The 19,752-nt window shown below is 38.5% G+C and overlaps 1 protein-coding gene and 1 pseudogene across 8 annotated transcripts in view; one reads left to right on the top strand and one right to left on the bottom strand.

The window, feature by feature from the left end:
* The window catches only part of DOP1A (DOP1 leucine zipper like protein A), a 125,184-nt gene that overhangs the window by 70,210 nt on the left and 35,222 nt on the right, over nt 1–19,752 (bottom strand). For 7 of the 8 annotated variants that reach the window (XM_070795785.1, XM_070795786.1, XM_070795787.1 and 4 more), the window contains exons 2-3: nt 16,867–17,057; nt 13,315–13,496 (exon numbers count right to left, since the gene is read on the bottom strand). In XM_070795785.1, the coding sequence (XP_070651886.1) occupies nt 13,315–13,496; nt 16,867–17,004 (320 nt within the window). In that variant the 5' untranslated portion in view covers nt 17,005–17,057. Of the gene's footprint in view, nt 1–13,314; nt 13,497–16,866; nt 17,058–19,752 lie in introns of those variants that run through there. The other variant, XM_070795792.1, reaches the window with a different exon arrangement.
* LOC109563740 (acyl-protein thioesterase 1 pseudogene) lies at nt 2,235–2,735 on the top strand (annotated as a pseudogene).

Genomic DNA, 19,752 nt, shown 5'->3' with positions numbered 1-19,752 from the left:
GTAATTTCCATTTCAAAATATGGCAACAACAACAACAACAAAAAATACGGCAACAGAACCCATCTGTCTGACCAAAAACTGTACATCTCAGAGTGATCCTTGACCCTTAAAAAAATAAAAACCTTTAAACTGGAATCAGTCATCAAGTTTTCTCTCCAAGCCATTCTCCTAGATATTTTTTGTAAATATAATAAATTCTCTCCATTTCCACCAGATAGTTCCTTAGAAAAGACCACCAAGATATCTCAATCACATCTTACCAAACATCATATTTTAATCACTGAATTATCCAGTACTGCTTCAGTGTTGCTCAATAAAGCAACTGTTCTCAATAAAACCCTTCATTGGTTTCCTGCTGGTTACTGCCTAACTGCTTACTGTGGCTTTAACATCTTGCTACTACATACTTCTGTACAGCCCACGCATGCTCACCAATATCACTCCTGCACCCTCTGCTTCAGCTACACTGAACAATTCCTCTCAAGTTCACTTCAGAACTTTCCACACTCTCTTCAGCGCCCAGGCCTTCACACATGCTGTGCTGAAAGGTACAATCCCTGCTCCCTCACTTTCTCCTCATTGTCTGCATGACTCTTAGACTTTCAGGAATTGGCCTAAGCTATTTCCCTGAGAAGACTATCTCCTAATTAGACTAGGTTAGGCTCCTTATTAAATGTTCACATAGTACCCAATACTTACTTATTTCTAATAAGTAACTTTGTTTTATTAACAATAAGTAAATCCATTGCTGTGCTAATAATAAGTAATGCTACTCCTTGAAGCAAAAGGAACCATCAACAAAGTGAAAAGACAACCTACAGAATGGGAAAAAATATTTGCAAACCATATATCTGATAAGGGGTTAATATCCAAAACACGTAAAGAACTTGTACAACTCAATAGCAAATAATAATAATAACCTAAGTACAAAATGGGTAAAGGACCTGAATAGACATTTCTCCAAAGAACATATGTGGTCAGCAAGTACATGAAAGGATGCTTAACATCACCAGTCATCAGGGAAATACAAATTAAAACACCATGAGATCGCATCTCATGACTGTTGGAAGGACCATCATCAAAAAGACAAGAGGTAACAAATGCTGGTGAGGATGTAGAGACAAGGGAATCCTTGTGCACTGCTGGAGGGACTCCAAACTGGTACAGCCACTATGGAAAACAGTATGGAGGTTCCTCAAGAAAGTAAAAATTCCACTTCTGGGACTACATTCAAAGGAAACAAAAACACTAACTCAAAAAGCTATCTGAAACCCCATTTTCACAGCAGCATTATTTATAACAGCCAAGACATGGAAGCTTAAGTGTGCACTAATGGATGAACAGATAAAGAAGCTGTGAGATATATATATATATAATGGAATATTATTCAGGCATAAAATGAGGAACTCCTACCATTTACAACCTCTTGGATGGACCGTTAAGGTATTATACTGAGATAAGTCAGACAGAAAAAGACTAATACTGTATGATCTCACTTACAGGTAGAATCTTAACTAACAAAAAAAAAGACAAATATAAAACCCACACTCATAGAAAAAGAGTCCTCAAATTTGTGGTTATGAGAGGTAATGGTTAGGGACGAGGTGGGTGTGAGGAAGGTGGTTAAAAGGTACCAACTTCCAGTTATAAGATGATTGAGTACTATGGATGTAATGTAAAACATGACTAGAGTTAACATTGCTGCATGACACACAGGAAAGTTCTAAGAGTAAACCAAGAGTACTCTAAGGAGAAAAATTTTCCCCATTATTCTTTTCTTCCTTCTTTCTGTTGTATCTAAATGAGATGATGATGTTCGCTGAACCTATTGTAATCATTTCACAATATATGTAAATCAAACCAATTTGCTGTATACCTTAAAATTATACAGTGATGTATGTCAATTGTTTATCAGGAAAACTGGGGGAGAAAGACTAATTCTGATAGGTAGCTCTGTAATATCAGAAAGCAAGAGGCCTTTTGGCCTGGCTGGATGCCCGCTCTGCCTTTTGCTTCAGATGTGTGATCAGTGGAACTGGCGTGTATAGGGCAATAATATATGGGCCCTGCTGCCTGCCATTATGTCCGCTGCCCAGAAGGCCACTGCTGCGGTGATCTTCCTTTGTGGACTGGGAGATACAGGGCACGGATGGGCAGAAGCCTTCACCGGGATCAGAAGTGTCCACACCAAATACATCTGCCCGCACGTGCTAGTTATGCCTGTAACATTACATATGAACATGGTCATGCCTTCTTGGTTTGACATTACTGGACTTTCACCCGATTCACTGGAGGATGAAACTGGAACTAAGCAGCAGCAGAAAATGTAAAACCTTTGACAGAGCAAGACATGAAGAATAGCATTCCACAAGAGATGAAGAACAGCAATCCTTCTAACAGAGTTATTTGGGGAGGATTAGGGAGGTGCTTTACCATGGTACATGGCTCTGACTACACAGCAGAAGCTGGCTGGTTGTCACTGCTCTGGGCTTCCTTTCCACAGGGCCCATATCAGTGGTTTGAGGAGAGACATTTCTATTCTTCAGTGCCATGGAGATCTGGACCCTTTAGTACCCCTAATGTCTGGTGCTCTTACTGCAGAAAAGCTAAAACCATTGGTAAATCCAGCCAATGTAACCTTCAAAACCTATGGAGGCTTGAGGCACAGTTCATGTCAACAGGAGATGATGGACACCAAACAGTTCGTCAGTCAACTCCTACCTCCCATTGACTAATGCCACTAAGAGGCCTTGTGTAGAAGTACATACCAGCATCGTCCATTAGAATACACACTCCTGTCTGTGCCCAACCTTGAAACCTCTAATGTCTGCAGTGTTAAAATGTTTTGCAAATACACACCAATGACACAGGCTAAATAAAGTCTCCTCATGGGAAATTAATGATCTTTGAAGTTTCTATATACATATTTGTATATGACATAGTCCAGGATACATTAGTATTAAACTAGCAGTATACACTACCTGATACACTGGTATTGAATACACTAGTATTAAAATAGAGAGAGAAGCAGCCAACTTCTTTCTCCCAAATGTAATTCAGCAAAATGATAAAATAACTGCAACCAGATTTTTTATTATATCACTTGAAAATTATTAGCATGCTTAATTAAAACTTGTTCAGATATAAATGAGCAGTTAAAATGTAAATAGTTTATGTGTGTGGGGACTTAACGACTACGGGCTTACACCCCAAACTGCCAAGTCACCATGCAGTATCTGTATTTTTATATATGTGTTCATATATACATAATGATTATAATGCATAATAAGAATGAGGTGTTATTACATTATTCCTAATAAAAGGGATAATGCTTCTAAGTGTCAATAAAGAGCAATATTGCTCTCTTCAATTAATGGCTCTTTTATTTTGGGGGAACAGCTTTTTCTTTGCTGAATATACTTTGTTTAATACTTTTTCTTTGTAGAAAAGAAATGTGTTCCTTCATTTTTATCCTTCACAACAGACCAAATATTTCCTCTTTGCCACAGACACCTGCTGTCAATATGTGCTATAATTTAATATTCTGGATCACATGCATGATGGCACTGAAAATATATTTCTACTGACAGAAAGAAACCGGACATCCTTTCAGAGTTTCTACACTACTTAAAGTGGATCTTTAGCTACAGTTTAGACCTGCAGAGTTACTAGAATCTTCGGTCCAGGTAATGAGAATAATTCTGTATTTTCTTGTAATTAAGTGAAAGAATAATTAGGTCATATTCTAGTATGTTCTCTGATATTTAAGGCTGATCTTAAAAATGGTAATTTCTAAGATGATTTGCTCTAAGGTGATTTTCCTCATAGCATAGAATTTACATATTTTGCACATAGGTTTGAAACCAACTACAGCAGGAAATGAACAATTCAAAAATTTTGCTTTACTCTTATTTGCCAATGGACTAATTTGAAATTTTCATGTAGTTAGATGATCTTTTAAAGTTAGCTTTTGTGCAAACATAAAAGTAGCAATTATTTGATTTTAAATAGATTTTTCACAGTATTGGTTAAAATTACTTGAAAACAAATTTCTGGGTAAATCTGTTTAGTCAGAACTCAATACAAATAGTGTAGTTCCCACACAGTTTAATATACAGCAAAAATGTATGCTTGATATTTCTGAACTGTTGTTAATTTTTCTGCTGAATTCCAACTGATTAGAACAATATTAGGACTGCATTGGCACAAATGGGTGCTACTTGATGATAGAAATGATTTGGTATGGACTATAGATGATGTTAATAATTAAGCCATATATTTATACCTGCATTTACAATTTTTAAACAATCACTAAATCATTTTACTTTACCTATAAGAATATAAACTGTTGCTGCACTGACACAAATCAGTGAAATCTAATTTACATCAAGAAATATTCCATTGAAACATTCATTGTAACGTGAGAAAATGTAAATCTTTTGCATGGTTTCTATCAATGTGAAATAAAATTGAATTCTGACTTAAAAAAAAAAGGCAAGAGACCATGACTCTATTTCACAGGAATCCAAGTCTATGCCCCAACCAGTAACGCTGAAGAAGCTAAAGTTGAACAGTTCTTTGAAGACCTACAAGACCTTTTAGAACTAACACCCAAAAAAGATGTCCTTTTCATTATAGGGGACTAGAATGCAAAAGTAGGAAGTCAAGAAACACCTGGAGTAACAGGCAAATTTGGCTTTGGAATATAGAATGAAGCAGGGCAAAGACTAAAGGAGTTTTGCCAAGAAAATGCACTGGTCATAACAAACACCTACACATGGACATCACCAGATGGTCAACACCGAAATGAGATTGATTATATTCTTTGCAGCCAAAGATGGAGAAGGTCTATACAGTCAATAAAAACAAGACCAGGAACTGACTGTGGCTCAGATCATGAACTCCTTATTGCCAAATTCAGACTGAAATCGAAGAAAGTAGGGAAAACCACTAGACCATTCAGGTATGACCTAAATCAAATCCCTTATGATTATACAGTGGAAGTGAGAAATAGATTTAAGGGACTAGATCTGATAGACAGAGTGCCTGATGAACTATGGAATGAGGTTCATGACACTGTACAGGAGACAGGGATCAAGACCATCCCCATGGAAAAGAAATGCAAAAAAGAAAAATGGCTGTCTGGGGAGGCCTTACAAATAGCTGTGAAAAGAACAGAAGCAAAAAGCAAAGGAGAAAAGGAAAGATACAAGCATCTGAATGCAGAGTTCCAAAGAATAGCAAGAAGAGATAAGAAAGCCTTCCTCAGCCGGTCAATGAAAAGAAATAGAGGAAAACAATAGAATGGGAAAGACAGAGATCTCTTCAAGAAAATTAGAGATACCAAGGGAACATTTCATGCAAAGATGGGCTCGATAAAGGACAGAAATGGTATGGACCTAACAGAAGCAGAAGATACTAAGAAGAGGTGGCAAGAATACACAGAAGAACTGTACAAAAAAGATTTTCATGACCCAGATAATCATGATGGTTTGATCACAGACCTAGAGCCAGACATCCTGGAATGTGAAGTCAAGTGGGCCTTAGAAAGCATCACTATGAACAAAGCTAGTGGAGGTGATGGAATTCCAGTTGAGCTATTTCAAATCCTGAAAGATGATGCTGTGAAAGTGCTGCACTCAATATGCCAGCAAATTTGGAAAACTCAGCAGTGGCCACGGGACTGGAAAAGGTCAGTTTTCATTCCAATCCCAAAGAAAGGCAATGCCAAAGAATGCTCAAACTACCACACAATTGCACTTATCTCACATGCTAGTAAAGTAATGCTCAAAAATCTCCAAGCCAGGCTTCAGCAATATGTGAACCATGAACTTCCTGATGTTCAAGCTGGTTTTAGAAAAGGCAGAGGAACCAGAGATCAAATTGCCAACATCCACTGGATCATCGAAAAAGCAAGAGCGTTCCAGAAAAACATCTATTTCTGCTTTATTGACTATGCCAAAGTCTTTGACTGTGTGGATCACAATAAACTATGGAAAATTCTGAAAGAGATGGAAATACCAGACCACCTGACCTGCCTCCTGAGAAATGTGTATGTAGGTCAAGAAGCAACAGTTAGAACTGGACATGGAACAACAGACTGGTTCCAAATAGGAAAAGGAGTACGTCAAGGCTGTATATTGTCACCCTGCTTATTTAACGTATATGCAGAGTATATCATGAGAAACGCTGGACTGGAAGAAACACAAGCTGGAATCAAGATTGCCAGGAGAAGTATCAAGAACCTAAGATATGCAGATGACACCACCCTTATGGCAGAAAGTGAAGAGGAACTCAAAAGCCTCTTGATGAAAGTGAAAGAGGAGAGTGAAAAAGTTGGCTGAAAGCTCAACATTCAGAAAACGAAGATCATGGCATCCGGTCTCATCACTTCATGGGAAATAGATGGGGAAACGGTGGAAACAGTGTCAGACTTTATTTTTTGGGGCTCCAAAATCACTGAAGATGGTGATTGCAGCCATGAAATTAAAAGACACTTACTCCTTGGAAGGAAAGTTATGACCAACCTAGGTAGCATATTCAAAAGTAGAGACATTACTTTGCCAACAAAGGTTCGTCTAGTCAAGGCTATGGTTTTTCCAGTAGTCATGTATGGATGTGAGAGTTGGACTGTGAAGAAGGCTGAGCGCTGAAGAATTGATGCTTTTGAATTGTGGTGTTGGAGAAGACTCCTGAGAGTCCCTTGGACTGCAAGGAAATCCAACCAGTCCATTCTGAAGGAGATCAGCCCTGGGATTTCTTTGGAAGGAATGATGTTAAAGCTGAAACTCCAGTACTTTGGCCACCTCACGTGAAGAGTTGACTCACTGGAAAAGACTCTGATGCTGGGAAGCATTGGGGGCAGGAGGAGAAGGGGACGACAGTGGATGAGATGGCTGGATGGCATCACTGACTCAATGGACGTGAGTCTGGGTGAACCCCAAGAGTTGGTGATGGACAGGGAGGCCTGGCGTGCTGCGATTCATGGGGTCGCAAAGAGTCGGACACGACTGAGCGACTGAACTGAACTGAAGACCTTAAAACCAAGTCCTGCCTTTACAAAGTGCTTAATAAATGAATTAAGAATCTGTCTTGCTCCTACTTTATACTGAAAACAGAGGTCATCTAGTGGGAACTCCCTCAACTTCCCACATTTCTGCCTTCAACTTTAGGTACAGTGTGACTTAAAACTACAGTAGTAGCCTTGCCTCAGGGTCCAATGTCTACCTTTCCCAGGGCCCTGTTTTATCCAACATACTTTTTCTTTCATATAATTTCTTTCTTCCTGCACTAACAACTGTGCTTAAATTTCTCCCAATGATTCTAAAAAGAGAACAAATGACAACAAAATTCTAAAACCTTTATCTTAATTACTTCCTGGCTTGAAGCTGTCTTCCTACTTCAACTTTTGGAGGAAAAAACAAACAAAAAAACCACTTCTGTCTATCACCTTCTGATACGTCTACCCGCTCTATTAAAACTGTTCTCAATATCATCACCATTCTCTACTAAAGGCCACATTTGTTGGTCTACTTTCAGTCCTGACTGTTTCATTTGTCTGCAGTATTTGATACTATTCACCACAACTTTCTCTTGAAACTCATTCCAGTTTTGGCTTCCAGGTGAGCTCTGTCTCCTGGTATATTTTCTCTCTCTGACTCTTGTTCCTTTCCACTGACTACTTTCGTCCACCTGCCCTTTAAATAATGTAACTCCTAAATATTCACGAGACTTCCCATGAATATTTCCAAGTGGTTCAGTGGTAAAGTATTGCCTGCTGATGCAGGAGATACAGGAGATGAAGATTTGATCCTGGGTTGGGAAGATCCCCTAGAGAAGTCAATGGCAACCCATTCCAGTATTCTTGCCTGGAGAATCCCATGGACAGAGAGAAGCCTGGCAGGCTACAGTCCATGGGTAACAAAGAGTTGGACAGGACACAGCAAATATTCACAGAATGGTCCTGTTCCTTTTCCCTACTTATTATTCACAAGATACTGGCTGATTTCAGTCATTCTCGGACACTTGAATGCTGTCAGCTCTAAAATCCCTCTCTAGGATTTGTATTAGCAAAAGTTTACTTTACACACCCACTTAATATTTGATGGGGCTCAAATTGCACATCTAGTGTTCTTAGTGACAGCTTAGTGTACTGTATCACATTAAAGAAAGAAACTTGAAGACACAATATGTTTTATCATGTAATAGGTTACAGAATTTTAAAAGTATTGGTATTTAATTATGCTAAAGAATAAACCTTTAGATTAAACTAAAAATTTAAAAATCCAACGTAATACAAATTCTAGTTTTTAAATTAGCTATACTCTAAAAAATACAGAATAACAATTTTACTCATAAGGTATGTGTATGTAAGACTGTCTGCCATATTTAGACATAGTATTCTAGAATTAATTTATTCTTATATAACATACTGCTAATAAAATTAGATACACTGCAACTTTGTGAAATAGTTGTTTCTTAAGATAAACTTTCTGTTTAAAAAGGAGCAGACATGAGTTATATTGAAAAGTTTTGCCTTAAGGAAGGAATCTGTCAGTTATTACATGTAACACTGAGCAATTCTCAGTTTTTTTTAAAGTGCTCTTCAACATAGTAGTATTATCAGTATTAAAAAATACCTATTACTGACTTTCAAAAAATCCACAAGGAATTTAAAGAGAAGAAACATACACAGTAAAATAGATCAATGAAATCAAAAGTTTGTTTTTAAAAAGACTAAAAATATGATAAACTCATGACAACGCTGACCAAAATGTACAAAAGGCTATCTGTATCGCCGGTGTCAAGAATGAGACAGGAAAACTAAATATGCACATGTAAAAGAATGAAATAAGATCCCTATCTCATGCCACTCACAAAAGTTAACTCAAAATGGATTAAACACTTAAATATAAGGCCTGAAATTATAAAACAGAGGAGAATATATACATAAAAGTTCCTTGACATTGGTCTCGGCAGTGATATTCTGGGACAGGTAACCTAGAGCAAAGGCAGCAAAATCAAGAATAAACAAGTGGGACTGCATCAAACTAAAAGGAAAGAGAGGATAAGATACGGGGAAGCCAGAATGAAAAGTTCTAACATGTTTTAAATCATAGCTCCAAAAAAAGGAAGAGAGAATATATGGAGTAAAGGCAATTTAAAAAGACTTCAGAATTGATGAAAGGTATTGACTCAAACCCATTCACGGATCATAGTCTTGTCATGGTGAAGATGCTTGTGCAACTCAAAGAAGCTATGAGCCATGCCGTACAGGGCCCCCAGAGACAGATGGGTCATAATGAAGAGTTTTGACGAAATGTGGTCCACTGGGGGAGGGAATGGCAACCCATTCCAGTATTCTTGTCACGAGAACCCCATGAATCATATAAAAAGGCAAAAACATACGACACCGGAAGATGAGCCCCTCCAGGCTGGAAACTGTCCAACACGCTACTGGGGAAGAGTGGAAGGTAATAACCGATAGCTCCAGAAAGAAGATAGCGACTGGGCCAAAGCAGAAATGATGCTCAGTTGTGGATGTGTCTGGTAGTGAAAGTAAAGTCCGACACTGTAAAGAAAAATGGTGCATAGGAACCTGGAATGTAAGGTTCAAGAATCAAGGTAAACTGGACGAGGTCAGGCAGGAGATGGCAAAAGTGAACACAGACATCTTAGGAATCAGTGAACTAAAATGGACTGGAATGGGTGGATTTAATTCAGATGACCACTGCATCTACCACTGTGGGCAAGAACCCCTTAGAAGAAATGGAATAGCACTCATAATCAACAAGAGAGTCTGAAATGCAGTACTTGGGTGCAATCTCAAAAACAAAAGGAAGATCTTGGTTTGTTTCCAAGGCAAACCATTCTATGTCACAGTAATCCAAGTCTATGCCCCAACCACTGATGCCGAAGAAGCTGAAGTTGACAGATTCCATGAAAACCTACAAGACCTTCTAGAACTAACACCAAAAAAAGATTTCATTTTCATCACAGGGGATTGGAATGCAAAAGTAGGAAGAGAGATCCATAATAACAGGCCAGTTTGGCCTGATAGTCCAAAATGAAGCAGGGCAAAGGCTAACGGAGTTTTGTCAAAAGAGCATGCCGGACATAGCAAACACCCTTTTCCAACAATCCAAGAGACAACTTTATACATGGATACCACCAGATGGTCAGTATCAAAATCAGACAGATTATGTTCTTTGCAGCTGAAGATGGAGAAGCTCCCTACAGTCAGCAAAAACAAGACATGGAGCTGACTGTGGCTCATATCATGAGCTCCTTATTGGAAAATTCAAGCTTAAATGGAAGGAGGTAAGGAAAACCACTAGGCTATTCAGGTACAACCTAAATCAAATCCCTTATGATTATACAGTGGAGGTGACAAATAGATGTAAGGAATCAGATCTGGTAGACAGAGTGCCTGAAGAATGACCAACAGAGGTTCATAACATCATACAGGAGGCATTGACCAAAACCATGACCAAGAAAAAGAAATGCAAGAAGGCAAAGTGGTTGTCTGAGGAGGCTTTACAAATAACTGAGAAAAGAAGAGAAGTGAAAGGCAAGGGACAAAGGGAAAGATAAACTGAAGGTAGAGTTTCAGAGAATAGCGAGGAGAGATAAGAAAGCCTTCTTAAGTAAACAATGCAAAGAAATACAAGAAAACTATTAAATAGAATGGGAAAGACTAGAGATCTCTTCAAGAAAATTAGAGATACCAAGACAATATTTGATGCAAAGATGGACATGATAAAGGACAGAAACAGTAAGAACCTAACAGATGTAGAAGAGATTAAGAAGAGGTGGCAAGAATACACAGAACTGTACAAAAAAGTCTTAATGACATGAATGACCACAGTGGTGTGGTCCATCACCTAGAGCTGGATATCCTGGAGTGTAAAGTCAAATAGGCCTTAGGAAGCATCACTACAAACAGGTCTAGTGGAGGTGACGTAATTCCAGATGAGCTATTTAAAATCCTAAAAGATGATGTTAAAGTGCTGCACTCAATATGTTAGTAAATTTGGAAAATTCAGCAGTGGCCTTAGGACCAGAAACAGTCAGTTTTCATACAATTTCAAAGAAGGGAAATGCCAAAGAAAGTTCAAACTACCAGACAACTGCACTCATTTCATATGCTAGCTAGGTAAAGCTCAAAATCCTTCAAGCTCAGCCTCAGGAGTATGTAACCTGAGAACTTCCAGATGTACAAGCTAGGTTTGGAAAAGGCAGAGGAACCAGAGATCAAATTGTCAATATTCGCTGGATCACGAAGAAAGCAAGGAAATTCTAGAAAAACATCTACTTCTGCTTCGCTGACTACACTAAAGCCTTTGACTGTATCACAACAAACTGTGGAAAATTCTTAGAAATGGGAATACCAGACCACCTTACCTGTCTCCTGAGAAACCTGTAGGTCAAGAAGCAACAGTTAGAACCAGACATGGAATAGCTAAACAGTTTCAAATTGGGAAAGGAGTACGACAAGGCTGTAAATTGTCACCCTGCTTATTTAACTTATATGCTGAGTACATCATGCGAAATGCCAGGCTGGATGAATCACAAGCTAAAATCAATATTGCTGGGAGAAATCAACAACCTCAGACATTGCAGATGATATCATTCTAGTGGCAGAAAATGAAGAGGAACTAAAGAGCCTCTTGATGAGAGTGAAAGAGGAGAGTAAAAATGCTGGCTTGAAACAACATTAACAAAACTAAGATCATGGCAACCAGTCCCATCACTTCATGGGAAATAGAAGGAGAAAATGTGGAAGCAGTGACAGTTATTTTCCTGGGTTCCAAAATCACTGTGTGTGGTGATTGCAGCCATGAAATTAATAAACACCTGTTCCCTGCTGGCTCAGACAAAGAATCCACCTGCAATGTGGGAGACATGGGTTCAATCCATGGGTTGGGAAGATCCTCTGGAGGAGGGCATGGCAACCCACTCCAGTATTCTTGCCTGGAGAATCCCCATGGACAAAGGAGCCTGATGGGCTACAGTCCATGGGGTCGCAAAGAGTTGGACACGACTGAGCGACTAAGCACAGCACACAGTCCTTGAAATGAAAGCTATGACGAACCTACACATCATATTAAAAAGCAGAGACATCACTTTGCTGACAAAGTTCTGTACACTCAAAGCTATGGTTTTTCCAGTAGTCATGTATGGATATTTGAGAGCTGAAACATAAAGAAGGCTAAGCGCTAAAGAATTGATGCTTTTGAATTGTGGTACTGAAGAAGACTCTTGAGAGTCCCTTGGATTTCAAGGAGTTCAAACCAGTCAATTCAACCTTCAGGGTTTGAACGAATATTTAATTCATTGGAAGGACTGATGTTGAAGCTGAAGTTCCAATACTTTGGCCATCTGATGGGATGAGTAGACTCACTGGAAAAGACCCTGATGCTGGCTGGGAAAGACTGAAGGCAAAGAAGAAGGGGTTGGCAGACGATGAGATAGTTAGATACCATCACTGACTCAATCTACATGAGTCTGAGCAAACTCCAGGAGACAGAGAATAGAGGAGCCTGTCACGTTACAGTCCATGGGGCTGCAGAACTGAATACAACTTAGGGACTGAACATACATAACACTGATTCACATATTTTAAAATCCCAATGAATCCCAACCAGGATAAATAAAAAGATGAAAGTGAAAGTGATAGTTGCTCACTTGTGTCCAACTCTTTGTGACCCTATGGGCTGTAGCCCACCAGGCTCCTCAGTCCATAGGATTCTCTAAGCAAGAATACGGGAGGGGGTTGCCATGCCCGCCTCCAGGGGACTTCCCAACCCAGGGATCTAACCTGGGTCTCCTGAATTGTTGGCAGATTCTTTACCATCTGAGTCACCAAGGAAGCCCATTTATCTCTAAATGTTGTGTTAGTCGCTCAGTCATGTCCGACTCTTTGCAACCCCATGGACTGTAGCCTGCCAGGCTCCTCTGTCCATGAGATTCTCCAGGTAGGAATACATCACAGTAAAACTGCAGAGTACTGGGAATTCCCTGGTGTTCCAGTGGTTAAGACTCTGTGCTTCCATTCCAGAGGATCCAGGTTTGATCCTGTCAGGGAACTAAGATCTCACAAGCTGCACAGTGAGCCATAATAAATAAATAAAACACAATGCTTTTAAATTTAAGTAAATTTTTCTAATGTACTTTTTTATCAAAATAATTACAACTGATATTGAAAACTTTCATCATTAAGGAGTTTTCAATTGTTTAGCTTTTACTGCAAAAAACATAAAAAAGTTTTAAAATACTTTATTTACACGCAAACACATAGTAAAATGATCTCACCTATATAAAAAGAGATCTTTGGCAAGTCGCTTAGGTCCAATGATTTTGAAGATAATTTCGTACGTTTCAAGTGCCTTCCGATGAACTCCACCCGGTAGTGCTGGATGCAGACACTGAGCTAGGCGCTTGCCTATGGTCAGCTTTTTGGGTACTACTTGGTATTTTGCATTATTTTGTAAAACCTTGAAGAAAACATCTTAATTCAGTTGAGAAAGAATACTGCATTTCATTTTACTTCCATTTTCTGGCATAGTATTATCAAAAATCCTTGATATAGGACTTCAAAGGAGAAAAAATTAGAGAGGATGTAAAAAAAACTTTTGTTTTTGTCAGTTACATCAGTAAAACTAGACTGAAAATTAAAACTGAGGATTTAAAAATATTTACTAATTTGTTAAAAAATCAATTTGTTACATGTAAACAGAAATAACATTTTTATGAAAAATAATAGTATTTTCCAAAATAAATTTGCTCAGAAGAAAGGTACTATTTTAGATTTTTGAAAATCTTTTAACAGCCTTCAACCTTTTTTTTTCTGATACACTGTTTGAAATATATTTAGAAAACTGAACCTCAACAAAAACATGTAGTTGGAAGAGGAACAACCACTGCTGTAGTATATCATTTTACAGCAAGAACACACATAAGATTATACTTGTCCATTTGCTTTTACTAATTTCCCAACTGGACCAAATACATATTGCTGTATTCAACCACCGCATTTCTTTAGAAAAGATGGTCAAGGTAGAATTTATAGAAGATGCACACTCATAAATACCACCCAAAGGAGATTAATTTATTTAAATAATAGAAGATTTATAAATGAAGTTCTTCAGAGTATTATGGCAAAATGCTGCTGCTGCTGCTGCTAAGTCGCTTCAGTCGTGTCCGACTCTGTGCAACCCCATAGACGGCAGCCCACCAGGCTTCCCCGGCCCTGGGGTTCTCTAGGCAAGAACACTGGAGTGGGTTGCCATTTCCTTCTCCAATGCATGAAAGTAAAAAGTGAAAGTGAAGTCGCTCAGTCGTATCTGACTCTTAGTGACCCCATGGACTGCAGCCTACCAGGCTCCTCCGTCCATGGATTTTCCAGGCAAGAGTACTTAATAAACATTCAGAATGTATATGGTACAATAGACGAGAACTGGAATTGAGATGAAACACAAAAGAAGTCCTTTATTTTAGAAAATAAAGAACTGAGGTTAAAATATATAAAATGATTGTTCTGCCAAAGGCAGTACAAAAGCAAAGCACTAGATCCTTCCAGTTCATAAAAAAAAAAAAGTAAATTTGAAGGGTCTGAGGTCTGCTTAGATACAACATTTTCAATGGTCTTCAATTCAGTCTTCAATTGGATGTAACCAATATAAATAAAACTAGACTTTAAAACGCAAAGCAAATCAAGGCCACAACATCAATAGGAATTCAACTACAAAAAAATATTTTTTTAAATTAGCTGCCTTTCATTTCTAAAACATTAAATTGAATTTTAGATGTAGGAGCAAAGAATCAATATTTACACATATTTGAAAGAAAAGTATAAATAATCATTACCAGAAGTTCCTCTGCAGAAGGAAAGTTAATGATCTATAACACAAAATGCTTCAATAAAGAAATTCTACTAATACCAAATAAAAACTTTTAATAAAGCAAAATACGGCACTATTTTCTAAAATCATTTGAGTTAAAAAACTTGTATAAATAAGGTGAAAATTTAGTATATTAATAAATGATAAAATTTTAAACTAAAACATATTTAGACTATCTGCAACAGATTTGTACATATATAACCCTTGCCTTGTATTACGATGACTTTAGTTAAGTTTCACTGGTGCATTGCATATCCTATGTTGTGGTATCTGGATACAGTGAAATCTGTTTTCATGATATGGATAACTATAAAAATTAATAGTACTTAATTAGGCAAATTAATTTCCAAAGTTTAATGAACTGCTTTTACACACAGTTCCTACTAGTAGTAGTGTCAGTCGCTCAGTCGTGTCAGACTCTTTTCGACCCCATGGACTGTAGCCTGCCAAGTTCCTCTGTCCATGGGATTCTCCAGGCAAGAATACTGGAGTGGGCTGCCATTTCCTCCTCCAAGGGATCTTCCAACCCAGGGATGGAACCCACATCTCTTACATCTCCTGCATTGGCAGGTGGGTTCTTTACCACTGGTGCCACCTGGGAAGCCCCAAACATACATTTTATAGCCAGGCAGTTCTGAATTATAGTCAGTGCCTTTTACAAAAGTGTAAAAAGCTTTTTACAAGCCTAAGTTCCTACTAAGTCTTCAGAAAAGAGCCCCTTCAAGATAAGTAAAAACGTAACTACCTTTAAACAAACTCATACTTTTAGATGCAATTTCTTGAAGATATTGTAAAAATTTTAAGAATTTATCAAATCTCAAATGATAAATTTTAGAAGTCAACATGTCAAAAAGAAGTTTGTGCATCTCATTTTAAGATAAATCCATGGCACACTGAAAATGGAAGTTTTTCTTTTTAAATTATCAGGGTAATTATCTATAGTAAGTATTAAAGTTGAAAACTATTGTCCTTGATATGTATTTTAGGATAAATTGTATGATAAACTGATGATGTTAAAATAGTTACAAGAAGTGCTCACTTTTCCTATCTGTTCCCCTGGTCCACTTAATATTTAGAAGCATTCATATTCAATACACGCTATTAAAAACAAACCTAAAGAAGCTCCAATATCAAAACTATGGGTATGAAGTGAGAAAATTTTGATGTAAGTTTAAAAAAAAAAGGGGGTCAAAATCCAAAGCTACGAGTTGAACAGTGATGCCGCTGTATTAACAGTGGATAAAAACCAGACATGTCAAGAAGGATCATCCAAGGCCTCGCCCCAAGGCCTAAGCAATTGCTTGCCACTTCTGTAAAAAGCACTGAGTGTAACTAAGAACTGCCTGGATATAACACATTTCTTTGATGCTTTATTCCATTTGGAAAGGACGCAGCAGTTACTGCTTTCCATGTGCAGCTCTTCATTTTGCTGCCAGGAACTCCAGAACCATATCTGATACTCAATTATAAAAACTTGTCAACCTTCATGGTTAGCATATTTGTTTCCTAATCTTGCATTTATACATAATAATAGATTAACTATATTTTTCAAGTACTGTTGTGGTTTTGGTCTCAAAAACAAAACAAAACAAAACAAAAAGCCTAACTACAAAGGCATGCAATTAATGAAGTAAAATAGCAGAATCAAAAGTAATTCAGCCTGGCACTCTGTGATGACCTAGAGGGGTAGGCAAGGGAGTGGGGAGGAGGGCTCAGGAAGGAGGAGTCATATATAATTATAACTGATTCTCATTGTTGTATGGCAGGAGCAACACAACATTATAAAGCAATTATCCTCCAATTAAAAAATAAAGAGGAAAATATTCTAGATTGGAGAATTTTAAAAAAGTAATTCTGAGGTTGTTTTTAAATTCTTTACTTCAAGATTTAGAGAAATCCAGAAAATACAGATGCAGATTTCTGATTTTTATCCCTTCTTATGAAATGAGCAAGACAGACATACCTTATTAAGTTTTCCAAGTGCTGATATCAAATCCGCCCACTCACTGGAGTATTCAAAATTCTTCAGTGCTTTGTCAACTGCAGCTACATAGTTCCTGTATTTGGAGTCACTCAATAACTCCAGCTCTTCTGTGTTCATCCTCCCACTGCGTCCTCCTAGAGACCAATTCCAAAGTCATGTAAAATCATTACCTACAAAAACAAAGTTTGCAAGAGGAACCAAAGTTACAAAGGAAAGTATTAAAATGGGTTCAGAGCTAATGGCTAACTATTTATTTATTTTTAAAATTTATTTTAATTGGAGGTTAATTACTCTACAATATTGTATTGGTTTTGCCATACATCAACATGAATCTGCCATGGGTGTACACGTGCTCCCTATCCTGAACCCCCCTCCTCCCTCCCTCCCCGTACCATCCCTCTGGGTCATTCCAGTGCACCAGCCGTGTATTCTGTATCCTGCATCAAACCTGGACTGGTGATTCGTTTCTTATATGACATTATACATGTTTCACTGCCATTCTCCCAAATCATCCCACCCTCTCCCTAATGGCTAACTTTAAAATGTGTTTTGAATTAGAAGTGATCAACATTCTAGGCAGCTAGCATTCAGGGTCATGGAAATATTCAAAGACAGCTTCAGAGATAACTACTCATGTGTTCCTTCCTAGGGACTGGAGAAATGGCTGTGAGCACTTAGGGCTTACGAAAAAGTAGGAAATATTCCTGCACTTAGTTCATATTAGAAATCATGTTATTTCTCTGTCATATTTGCCAATATAACACTTCTGATACACATACACCTCCTCTTTGTTTTGATCCTAAAATGTAATAAAACTGGTTAGATTAGAAACATCAGGGACTTTAAAAACAACAACAATAGGGAAAAAAAAAAAGAAATGAATGACTTGGAGATCATCTTATTTTATTAAGCAATAAAAGTATGGGCATATAGTATGAAAGAACATTAGCTTTTTGGAACTAATAAAACTTCTAATAAAACTGGGCTTCCCTGATGGCTCAGTGGTAAAGAATCTGCCTGCTAATGCAGGAGACACTGGTTTGATTCCTTATCCAGGAAGATTTGACATGCCTCAGAGCAATTAAGCCTGTGCACCACAACTACTGAAACTGTGCTCTAGAGCCTGGGAACCACAACTACTGAGCCTATGGTGCCCCAACTACTGAAGCCCACGTGTCCTAGAGCCCACGCTCCACAACAAGAGAAGCCACCATAACGAGAAGCCTGCGCTAGCCCTGCTTGCCGCAACTAGAGAAAAGCCGGCAAAGCAACGGAGACCCAGCGAACAAAAATTTCTAATAAGACTGACAAGCATAAGTGGTAGTTTAAAATATGTCCACAAATTCTTTGATATTACTTTAAAAAAGCAGTGCCTAATTCTCCAGTCCCTTGGGCTGGATTCTGGGCCTCAGTCCTAATGAAAATAATACGGCTGAAGTGACAATGTGTAATGGCCAAGACTAGGTCATAAAAGCACTTCAGCTTCGTCCCTGCTCTCTCTCTGTTAGGTCACAGGCTCCGGGGAAAGCCAGCTTCAACAGCACAAGGACACTTCAAGGAGCCCTTATGGAGATGTTCCTGCGGTAAGGAACTGAGGCTTTCTGCCAACAGCCTTGTAAGTGAGCCATCTCTTCAGAAGATCCTTCATCCCCAGGCAAGCCTTGATTTGACTGTAGTACCAACTGACATCTTGACTCATTTCACGAGAGACTGTGTGCCAGAACTACATAGCTAAGCCTCTCGAATTCATGATCTACAGAAATTCTGCTGCTTTAGGCCACTGAGTTAGGGAGTAATAGCTACACACCAGTAGAATAGATAACACAGAGTACTAACAAGGATTTAATTGAGGCTCAACTTTAAAATCAATGTGGGAGGACTTCCCTGGTGGTCCAGTGGTAAAGAATCTACCTTGCAACTCAGGGGACAATGGTTTGATCCCTGGTCGGGGAGGATCCCACATGACGAAGGGGACAACTAAGCCCGCGTGCTGTAACTACTGAGCCTGCACTCTAGAGCCTGTACTCTACAGCATGAGAAGCCACCACAGTGAGAAGCCTGCACAATGCAATGGGGACCCAACACAGCCAATTAATTAATTAATTGATTAAAAAAATCAATGTGGGGACTTCCCAGGTGGTCCAGTGGTTACAAGTTTGCCTTCCAATGCCTGGGGTGTGGGTTCTATCTCTGGTTGAGGAGCTGAGATCCCACATGCCTCAGGGCCAAAAAACAAAAACATAAAACAAGCAGTATTGTAACACATTCAATAAAGACTTTAAAAACAGTCAACATCAAAAAATCTTTCCCACACCTACATAGAAACCAATTCAAAATGAATCATCTAAATTTAATAGCTAGAACTATAAAACTCTGAGAAGAAAATACAAGAATAAATCCTCAGATTTATTCTAGGCCTTCTTAGGATTTCTCAGGAATACTACTAAAAGCAGAATAAGCAATACAACCACAAGAAAGGGAAAACAAATGAACTGGACTTCATCGAAATGAAAAACCTTTGTGCTTGGGCTTCCCTAGCGGTCCAGTGGTTAAAAGTCTGCCTGCCAGCGCAGTGGACACGGGTTCAAGCCCTGATCTGGGAAGATCCCAAATGTTGCGTGTGGGACAACTTACCCTGTGAGCCACAACTACTGAAGCCTGTGAGCCTAGAGCCCGTGCTCTGCAACAAGAGAAGCCCCTGCAGTGAGAAGCCCAAGAGCTACAACGAAGAGTAACTCCCGCTCCCCGCAACTAGAGAAAGCCTTCGCAGAGCAAAAAAGACCCAGAGCAGCTGTAGATAAAATAAACCAATGCATCTTAAAAAAAAAAAAAGAAATAAGTTTGTGCTTCAAAATATGTCATCAA

Source organism: Bos indicus, chromosome 9, assembly GCF_029378745.1.
Source record: "Bos indicus isolate NIAB-ARS_2022 breed Sahiwal x Tharparkar chromosome 9, NIAB-ARS_B.indTharparkar_mat_pri_1.0, whole genome shotgun sequence".
In the NCBI taxonomy this organism is placed as follows: domain Eukaryota; kingdom Metazoa; phylum Chordata; class Mammalia; order Artiodactyla; family Bovidae; genus Bos; species Bos indicus.
This window is presented reverse-complemented; position numbering and strand designations above follow the sequence as displayed.